The sequence below is a fragment of the Xyrauchen texanus genome, chromosome 6 (genome assembly GCF_025860055.1).
Source record: "Xyrauchen texanus isolate HMW12.3.18 chromosome 6, RBS_HiC_50CHRs, whole genome shotgun sequence".
Classification (NCBI taxonomy): Eukaryota; Metazoa; Chordata; class Actinopteri; order Cypriniformes; family Catostomidae; genus Xyrauchen; species Xyrauchen texanus.
This window is the reverse complement of record NC_068281.1, coordinates 34,404,006-34,414,609: the sequence shown is the minus strand read 5'-3', so window position 1 is coordinate 34,414,609 and position 10,604 is coordinate 34,404,006. Positions and strand designations below refer to the sequence as shown.

General features: G+C 39.4%; 1 protein-coding gene across 1 annotated transcript; it reads left to right on the top strand.

Annotated features, from left to right (window-relative positions):
- Nucleotides 1–837: 837 nt before the first annotated feature.
- Nucleotides 838–6,188, top strand: LOC127644610 (BMP and activin membrane-bound inhibitor homolog). Its single transcript, XM_052127874.1, has 3 exons — nt 838–1,264; nt 1,728–2,009; nt 2,221–6,188. Exons 1-3 carry the CDS (start codon nt 1,189–1,191, stop codon nt 2,634–2,636), a joined length of 774 nt encoding a protein of 257 aa, XP_051983834.1. The 5' UTR covers nt 838–1,188; the 3' UTR covers nt 2,637–6,188.
- The last annotated feature ends 4,416 nt before the right edge of the window (nt 6,189–10,604 follow it).

Below are 10,604 nucleotides of genomic sequence, written 5' to 3'. Positions count from 1 at the left end.
TAGCAAGAGGTCACAATGTTAAACTGCCAAACAAAATGTTGGTGTAAAAATGCAATACATTTATAAATATAAATATTAAATGAAAGGTAAGGTAAGGTAAGGATATCAAGATATCAAACAAGAAAGTAAAATGTAAATTATATTTTCCATGAAATAAAATAAAAACTGCCTATCAAAGTTATGTCCTCATTTTGCGTCAACTTCAGAATTGTTATATAATTATATAATTTTTTATAAAAAAAAAAAACATTTTTTTTTAATTTTATTTTTTAACACGTCTCCTTTTCCAAACAGCATTATTTGATATTTAAGACTTTACACTCTTGTTGGATGGATAAAATTAATATAGCATGATTTTTAGTGTGTCTGACGGAGTTGACACAAATAACAGGATGTCAATTATGAAGTGAAAAATGTCACTTCATAAACGTTGTTTTTCATATGGTTCGTTATCTTTGTCTACGAATATATCTATATCAAATTATATATACATATATATATATATATATATATATATATATATATATATATATATATATATATATATATATATAACTAATATTTAAAACATGTTTTGTCCCTTGTCTAAAGATTCGGCAAACTATCTTCTATATTTTCAATAGAAAGAAACGTATATTTACTATTAATACTTTCACTGGCACCCCAAACGATTAGAAAGTCAAGTACATTCCTACAGAGCATGAGGGTTAAACTGTATTTGCCGACTATGGGCACATGGGGAGGCAATAGTCACAGCCTCTACATGCAAGTCAATGAACAAGCCCCACTGGCCCTATGACTCATAGGACTCTGCTCTCTCATTCTCAAGTCTTCAACAGTTAACAGTGCTCAAGAGCAGACTACAAAAGGGGTTTTCCGTTTTAACAGTTGTCGAGCATAAGAATAATGCTTTGATCTTTAAACTGAAAATGGATTATGCCTAATAAGTCTCTTTAACCCGTATTCAAACAACCGCGCTTCTGTGTTTCTGCGCGCAGATGATTTTATCTGGAAGTCTTGAAGAACCGCGAAGACGGAGCCACGATGCGATCAATTCCATCTAAAAATGGTACGTGAAGTATTGAACAGAGCGAGCTGGAAAACGTATCGGACAGTAATGCAGTCTTAATGGGTCTAAAGTCCGTCTCGATGAAAATCTAAAACGGAGGACGAAAGTGTTTTTCTCAAATGGAGCGACACAGCAGTCTCGTTTCCATGTGGCTTCAGCTCGAGTTTTGCGCGATGGCTGTTCTCCTCACTAGAGGTTAGTGAATGAAGCGACCTGTGTCCATGTTACACACATTAGCCTTCATGCATATGTGATTTATTTCAATTGTAATAATATTTACAGGGTATTTACACGTAATTAGCATAGATACACATTAAGTGCAATATTATTATGCAGTAATTGTAATGTAATATGAACACTAATTTAAAATGTAACAAACGTTATGTTTTGCATTACTATCATTGACCAGCATCTTCACAAAGGTCTAAAAGAACATGAAATGTTAGTCATATGTACCAAATGAACTTTCAATAATATATAGGCTAATAATTATACAATAATGTATAATGATTAATAAATGTCAGAATTAAAATGTAAAGATTAATAATGGAAACTGAATGCCAAACTTGTCATTTTCTCTGTTTAACCTCTGTTTTGCTTTTCATCAAAACATGTGCCATAGGCAGGACTATGTTACATTTCTATTTTGTTTTAACAGGAGAAATAAGATGTTACTGCGATGCTCCCCACTGCGTGGCTACTGGTTACATGTGCAAATCAGAGCTGAACTCCTGCTTCACACGCATCTTAGACCCTCAAAGCACCAAGTCTCCTCTCACTCACGGGTGTTACGACCCTCTCCTGAACTCAGGAGACATTTGCCATCCAGAGTCAACATATGAAACCATCCATGGACATGCTACACTTCAGTGTTGCCATGAGGATATGTGCAATTACAGAGGCCTGCAAGATCTCTTGTACAGAGGAGAAGAAAGTCAAGGTATGATGATATCTTAATAAAATAAAGAGTGGTCTTTAGTTATTGCTAGGGATAGAAAGATACATTGGCTGATGTTTGGCTATTCTGAGATAAACTGAAGCTTAAGTATTCAATTTAGTCTCCCAAAAATGAATGAAATAAAACTACTTCTGTCTGTGCTTTTCTGTAATGTCTTCATTGAGACTTGACACATGCATCTGTTCTTATTCAGACAGAAGTCGACATCAAACCGAAGGGAATCGACATGTGGTAGCACGACTCCAAGAAATCTCATCTTCCAAGGAGGTATGGTTCCGTGCTGCGGTCATCACCGTGCCCATCGCTGGTGGCCTCATCTTGGTCCTCCTCATTATGTTGGCCTTGCGCATGCTCCGTAGTGAAAACCGCAAACTGCTACAGCAGCGGCGAGAGATGCTCTCCCGACTTCACTACAGCTTCCACAGCCAGCACCTCACCAAGGGTCAGGTGGCCAAACTGGACCTAGAGTGTATGGTGCCAGTCGGAGGCCATGAGAACAGTTGCCTGACCTGTGACAAGGTTCGGCACTCTGACCTTAGTAGCCAGAGACTTCTATCGTTGGTCCAGTGGGGAAAGTATAGTGGCCGAGGGAAGCTGGAGTTTGTCTGACATCTTTGGAGTTTGTTTTCCTTTGTCAATTCGGAAAGGACTCATTGGGATAAGACTTGAACTTGAATCCTTCTAAAGAAGATACTGCAAACAAGAAATGAGAAAAAGAGAACACTTGAAAGCTCTAACCGTATAGTTTTTACTCTAGAAGCACTTTACTTGAATAAGAGGCTTGAGGAGAAGAGTGACTGTTTTGAATTGTAGACTGAGATGTTGAGCGGCTTCGGGCTGGTATTCTGTCTTATCCCTGAAGAATTCCCAAAAATATATTTCTATTTTGAAATTTGCACTTTTTGTATAAAGAGACTATGGTTTGTCTGCTTTATTAGTTGTGTTAGACTAGTTAGTTGAAGATAACCTCTGGTGTGTGTATTTGCTCTGTTCTGAAACGTAGTGAGCTTCCTACACAGGCAGCGTTTTAAGGTCCCAGTGAGAAGGCTGTTCCAAAAGCCTTCTTAGATGGATACAATGACACCCGGGACGGAGAGGTTTGGCGACCTTGGTGTGCAAACATGTTAAGTTTGTACATTTGTACAGAGATGATTTCACGCCAAAAAATGACCAAAAGAAATTACTAAAACAGCAATTGCTAGTGGGATGGCCAATGGGTTGTCCAGGCTTCGGTCCATGGTGGCCACGGCCTCCCCTGGCCATGCCCTAGCTCTGCCACTGATGCTATCATCAACATCTACTGGAATAAATTATTAGTTGAATCTCCAGTGAGTTTGAGTGAGGAGCAATATTTGCAATACACTCAACATTGCTGCGAAGATCATTCCAAATCAGCCTCTTATAATCATGCTGCCTTAAGGGCCGTTCATACGGAACCCTTTTTTTTTGTGTGCGTCTACTCTCTTTTTCCATTTTTTTTTATTTGTAAACATACACTAGATGGACATTTTTGCTTCACTTCAAGCGCTATTACCTTCTCTGTGTTTTTCCCCTCTAAGGTTGCACTCCACTGATGGTTAGGTTTAGGGTTGGGGTTTGGAGGTACTGTTACTAAAGCAGGCATTCCTCTTACTGTATTACATTTACGGTAAATAACAACTCACTTTTGGCATCCCTCTGTGGACATTTCACCCATAAACTGAAGCACAGAAGGAGTTTAGCACAAGAAATATCCAAATACTTTTTCCAAATTCACAGTTTGTCTAGTTTTTTTTGCACAAGATTGCATTCGGTTTGAACAGCCCTTTATAGGCAGTAGCCAGCAAGTTCTCTACGTTTTGGACGTTGTTTGACTTTTTAGTGTTAATATTCACCAGTCACCTTTGATCTGCTTAGATTTTGCTCACTGTACAGATCTTTCATTGTAAATATTACATGTTCAACAAGGAATCACTTTAGTAGTGTCATTTTTGCTTTCAAAGCGCTTTATTCTATAATGCTCTTATTCACTGAGTGTTTGGCGCCACATTGGGTTGTACTGTGAGGCTGTTTCATGCGATATTGACAAGCTCATTATCCCCAGAGGGAGAAGTCTTGGCTGAAGTCTCATTGTGTCAACACGTACACAGTTGCAACCGCTTGACTGAGACATTGGAATCATTAGCAGCAGCATGAGGACATGGGAGTGTAGTGTGGTAGCTATTACAATCATGTCTTGTTTTACAGTAGCACTACACTTCTTACTGACTCACCCTGGAAACTCTTCCCCAGGCCACAGTCACTCAGTCAGCCTCAAACTTTCACACTGCTGCTGGAATTCGATGGGAAATTATCCTCTATGTAAACTTAGCCTATCACACTACTTATTGTTAATTCCACTGTACTGAAGGAAGGTGTGGTTGACAATGGAGCTAGACAGTCCATTTGTACTCCTTAATTTAGCTGTATTGCAAACACAAAGTGAAGTGAGTCCTAAAATCCCCTTAAAAAATGTCTTATAGCATAGAATCTCTCTTTAACATTGGCTTTATTTTGTCAGTATAGATCATAAGGATGAAATGTGTTTAAATAAAATCAAAGCACAATATGCAGACAACTAGAAGTAGTTCGATTACGCTGACGATTGTAAACACTGGCTCTGTGGTGCTATAAAATAATTGTTCTGTTTTAGTATCGGCACAGCAACATTGACGCAACCAGTGGCTTGAGTTTGGGTTGGGACTATCCCTTTGGCTGGAAACCTGTTTGAAAACGGTCATTATTTTTTGCATTTCCGCTTGGTGCCATTAGTGGTGCTAAAAAGCTCACTTCAGCTTTAAACACTGTTGTTTGTTTCCTCACAAAGTAGTTTTTATACTAGGAGGTAATACAGGAAATGCTCTCAGAGGAAAAAACAGGTACTGTCATTTTGCAAATAGTTCATTTTAGGATACCGAGTATTAACTGTCTCTTTCATATGCTTCCTCTCAAATTTGTCCCCTGTACACTTTCCAAATAATTGCAGCCCTGCACTCTAAGCCTCTGGCTCAATGCACCAGTAGTTAACAGTTATTGTTTGCCATTGGAGGAGAAATCAAGCTTTATTGCAGTGAATTGGATAAAAGGCATGTTCTTTTGACAGTAATAACAGGGAACTTCTTCCCTGGCCCACATGTATTTTAAAACAAACTCTGAAATGGTTTAATGTGCATTTTTGCAGAGGTTAACATCAGGGTAGAGGAAAAAGGACCACCCTTCTTTCTGTTGCCTTGTAGGGCTGCTTATTCCAGAAGATATTTCAATGTGTTTGACAAACCCTGCACTGGTGCTGCAAAATACATCTGTGGTTATAACATACTATGAAGCTTGTTTATGGATTGGTAATCAATATTGTGTCATAAGAGTGTCTCATGATTGTCCGGATTGCAGTATTTGGAATTTGTCTGAATCCATTATATCATATTTGGATGTATTTATGAACCTCTCCATTGGAATCACAAATGTTTATGAGTTGTTAACAATAACCATCAGCATGTTTCATACATACAGTACACTCTCGTCCTCTGAAGTGCTGTTAATATCTGCCTGCTCAAACATGTCAGATAATATCAGAGTTTAATGAGAGTCTTAGAAACTGTAAGGAGTCCAGTGTCCCTGCAGTCAAATAAAACATGTTAAAGAAGAAACAAACCCCTGCAAAACCCATCAAATTAGCTTAATAAAAAATATGACCAGAATCAGTGTTCTAGCTCTCTCAAAATATGTCTCCACGGAGGAGCATTTTTCTCTCTCTGAAAGTCAGGACATCAGCATTTCCATTGCTCCAATACCACTCCATCCCGAGCATAGGCTAACATTTACAAGAAAGATGGATTTTGTCAAATAGGCCTACAATCAGAAAATGACAGATGTTTAGAATGAACGACAGTGGGGGAGGTAGCCTACAGTAATAATAAGCTACCACAAGCAAATATTCATTGTGGAAATAAAAAGACTTGTGGCCTGAACAATTTCTGTAATTGTATCAACTGTATTTGCTGATTTGGATTAAAATGCCCCATAAATACTTATCAGTATAAATTGTTCCATTTTTCTATTTTATTTATTTATAAATAAAATTGGAGTGATGTGAATCTTAACTAAAGAAGTTTACAGACGCTTAAAGTACATTAATTAAAAGTAAAATAGTAATTAAAATAACATTGTAAAGAAAATGTATGATAAATGTAAAGAAAACAAAATTGAAAATAATTAATTTTAATTTTGTAGCCTAAGCTCTGTATTTATTTAATTCAGAGAATAATGCTTTCATATTGCTGACATGTTACACTTTTCTTTTTTGTATTTTCTGCTTATTTACTTATTAAAACTTTTTATATAAAATGAAAAGAAGAAAAAACATTGAAAGTGCTCAAGTAGTGAGATAACTGGCCACAAATGTTGCTATAGTGCAAATGTGGAGCAGATTTCTTTCCGAGTGTGAGAGAGGAGGGGAATATCTCATCTGGCCGTCGTAATAGCAGTCACACTATACGGCTGTGATGCAAAATTTCAGACACTTCCCAAATTTTGGAGGCTAAAGATCATCGCAAAGGCTATTAATCGACCATATGTGAACATGTTGTAAGATTGCCAATTTTGCCGTGCAACTAGAGAAATCTTTCAGGATTCCCGAAATTTGTCTCAGACGGCAGAATCGTGGCCAAAATCGTACATTGTACGAAAGGGTACAATTTCCTATGCATTTAAGTCACTTTGGATACAAGCATCTGCTAAATGAATAAAAATGTAATAGTTTTCACTTTGTATAATAAAAGTTACAATTTAATCAACCTTTTCAGGTCTTCTAAAACTATGTCCAATGCAAAAAGTTTTTATGATGAAAAAGTTCAATGAAAATCTTCCAAGAAAATTTAGGTCAGTCTGAACTTTCAAAGCTTTCTTTCTTATGCAGAATACAAAAGAAAATGTTTTCATAAATAACCTTGTCTGTATTTTCAATGCAATGGCAGTGGATAGTGATTCACTTTTAAGCTTAAAAAAGATGCAGAAATACAGTATCTTAAAAGTAATCCATGTGATTCATGTGCCATATTCCAAGTCTTCTGAAGCCATATGATTTGTTTTGGTGACAAACAACCCGTTGTTTCGCGCTAATATTTATAATAGAATATCAATCAGTTTCTCCTTTTGTGTTTCGCAAAGTAAGCAAGTCATACAGATTAGAAAAAAACATTAGGGTTTTTGATTGCAAACTTTCTTTAAGGCATAATATGTATGCTCCTTTGGGAATTAGTCTAAAGAAAGTCCCTTTTAAGGCAAGTCAGTCCACTTTGCAGCCATCTTGGGATAGCTTGCAGCAATTTTCCATGGATGTCAGTGGCATTAAAGTACAGCTCCTGTGTACTTGGAAAGACTGAAATCCCTAAAAACGGTTGGTCAGGATTATGATCAAATAACATTTCAAATCAGCAGTAAAATATAACCACAATGGTCTCATAAACTGTGATTCTTTAGTTCAGATGACACCAAAGAGTTCAGCAAATGTGCATGTGCATTCTCGAGTTGACTTACAGGACTTGTCTGTATCTAAAAGGTGAATGGCACTTTTACCTTTAAGACAGGACTTTCTTTTCTACACACAACGAATTGGGTGTTCCCATTTCTCCTATTCATTTTAAAGTGTCATGAAACTGTCACAAGTTTTGGGGAGAGGTAAGGACCCAAACGCAGAGTGAAAAACCAATAAAAATAAACAAAATCCCACGAGGGGGACAAAAGTAATCCAGGGAATCGGGCAGAGGGAAAACAGGGAACATAACAAACCAGAACGCACTGGAACCAGGAAGGTGACAGGATGACTGGAACGCAGAAGAACATACACAGGTACTGACCAGAGAACAATACAATACGAACTGACACTGGACAGCAAATACATCTGATTGGCATGAGCGCACATCACCAAGACACTGAGGCGATATACACTCATGCCAATCGACAAACAAGACGAGAGCAGAGTGCGAGAGTTCGGCCATACACACCCAACACCTTACCAAAGTGACTGAACCTCAGCACAAACAAGAAGACAGCTTTGCGACCCAGGCATGCGGCACAAAGTGAGTGCAATGCATGTCCGCGGACACGAGAGACAGACAAAGAGTATGAATGTCCAGGTTCCGACACAGACTGGAAATTAACTAGACAGGAAGTCAGGACCCAGACACTATACTCCAGACATGAAATACAACAGACCGAAGAGTGCATGGCCGGGAATAAAACAGACCGCACGCTCACAAAGACAGACATGGGTAGATAATCCCAGACTGACAGAGAAATCCAAAAGCGGGAACGTCAAACAAGACACCAAACACACAGAACGAATACTAATACAGAACATAAAGTACAAAGAGGGAGGGAAACCAGGAAGAGATCTTAAAGAAAGGGATGTGGTCTGGTGGCCTCAGGGCAGATGAGACAGAATTCTGGGCTGTGTCTGCTGGACATGGTTCAGGAAGGGAGCGGCTCAGGGAGCAAAGCCGTGGAAGGATCAGGGAGCAACGCTGTGGAAGGCCCGGTCACTGGCCATGACGGGGGACAGTCTTAGTGGCTGTGAGCACAGGCAGTGGCAGAGTAACAGTCTCCTTGGTCGTGAACACTGGTAGTGACAGGGGAGCATTCTCAGTGACCGTGAGCTCAGACAGTGACGGGGGAATGACCTCCATGGTCATGGACACTGGCAGTGATGGGGAACAGCCTTCATGGCTGTGAGTACAGGAAGGGACAGTGAAACAACCTCTGTGGTCGTGGACACTGGCAGTGATGGGGGAGCGGCCTCCATGTCTGGGAGTGCTGGCCCCCTCTTCCTTATGGCTGGGAGCACTGCTGTGGGAATGGCAGTCATGAACGAGGCTCGTTGGCTGTGGCAGGAATGGGCGCTGGCTCGTTGGCCGTGGGCGTATAATGGGAGCTATCTATAGACTGTTTTAGAGCTCTACCTGTCAAACTTACAATTAGTTACAATTAAACATACATTTTGTTCACCTACCAGAGATAAGATGTGTGCTACAGTTGTTATTACAGCTGTCTCTCTTCAATGCAGCCATTTGAGGTTGCTTTTTCAGAGATCTAAACACATCCAGGCATCCAGGGAGGCAGCCACAGAACAACATGGTCAACATTTTAATAAAGGCATTTTATGACAAAAGTGTTAAATTTAGTAACGTTAATCATGTTAAAAGTCACTATAAATGAGTATGACTAGTCTTAGGAAATTTTCAAGGAACAAAGACCAACAAATAGTCCTTGAAATGGTCCATATCAGTCATGGGACTGACGATTGAGCATGTAAAGAGTGAAGACAATAGAACAGTTTGCAAATAACAGATCTGGATATTATGTTGGATATAATGAAGAGCAGCAATCAGAGCAGGCATTGTCACCTGAACTACTGCTTTGAGACTTAACATAACTATATGTTTGGGTCACGGGTTGGAGAACTGTGGCCATTCTTAGCTGTGGGCCTAGGGTACCGGAACTCTCTGAAAAAACATGCTGACTTCCTGCGTGATCATGTTGTCTGTGTAGTGCACCAACCCCCAGAGTGGGCACCATCTTACCCTAGGGGGCACCAAAAAGTCCACAGGCTGCCTTTTCTCACATGTTATATGTTATTTAAGGACCCGATAGCAGTCACGGAACACTCTCCATGTCAGACAATTGGAGTTAAACTGATGCTGCAACACATCGACAACGATCGCGCTTGCTAATTATATCATGTTGCTCATTAAAAATGACCTTTGTTGCTACAAGTTCCTGTCAATATGAACCGGCAGCAGTCAGGCAATTTTCTGAGTACAGTACATGCTGATTCAACATACTATATTTTGGTAGCTGTCTGTCAATAGCTGTTGTGCTGACTTGTGGGAGGTGTAGTATGGGGCTGATAGTAGCTGATCGAAGGAGCACACAACTCTATAGAGGCTTACTGCAGCCGACAAGCTCGTCCCCTATCATGTCCTGTCATGCTTGTAATTACAGAAAACTGTCTGCCTCTGAGCCAAGCCCTTAGACTCCACATTATCATCTCCCTCTTTCTATCTCAGGTACACATGGAGAAGATAAACATGCACTTACACACATATCTTTGACATTAAACTGTACTTCCTTGTCACATGGGATGGAGTGCATTCCAGTGGCTGAGGACTTAATAAGAGGCCAGGATGTTTGTTCCTGTATGTAGGATGTCACTTTGCCTTATGGCCAACTAATTGACTCCCAATGACCAACCAAAACCAGATGTCACCTCAATACATCAGTTGGTCTTGAATGTTAATCACACATAACATAGACACAGAATATGGGCACTATATGCATGCAGCAAGAAACTTTACATACACATTTATAAGTAATTCTTGTAAGAGAAACAGCCTCATATTTTGTTTGAAATCTTCATATTTAGCTAAAATATAAGTCCTTGTTTGTTGAGTGGCTGCCAGACATACGTAAGTGATCCATTTCCATTCATTCCCCTCCATTTGGTTTGTGTTTGCCCATAAATCTACAAGATCTAAGGAGAAGCATGTAAACTGACTTGAGATG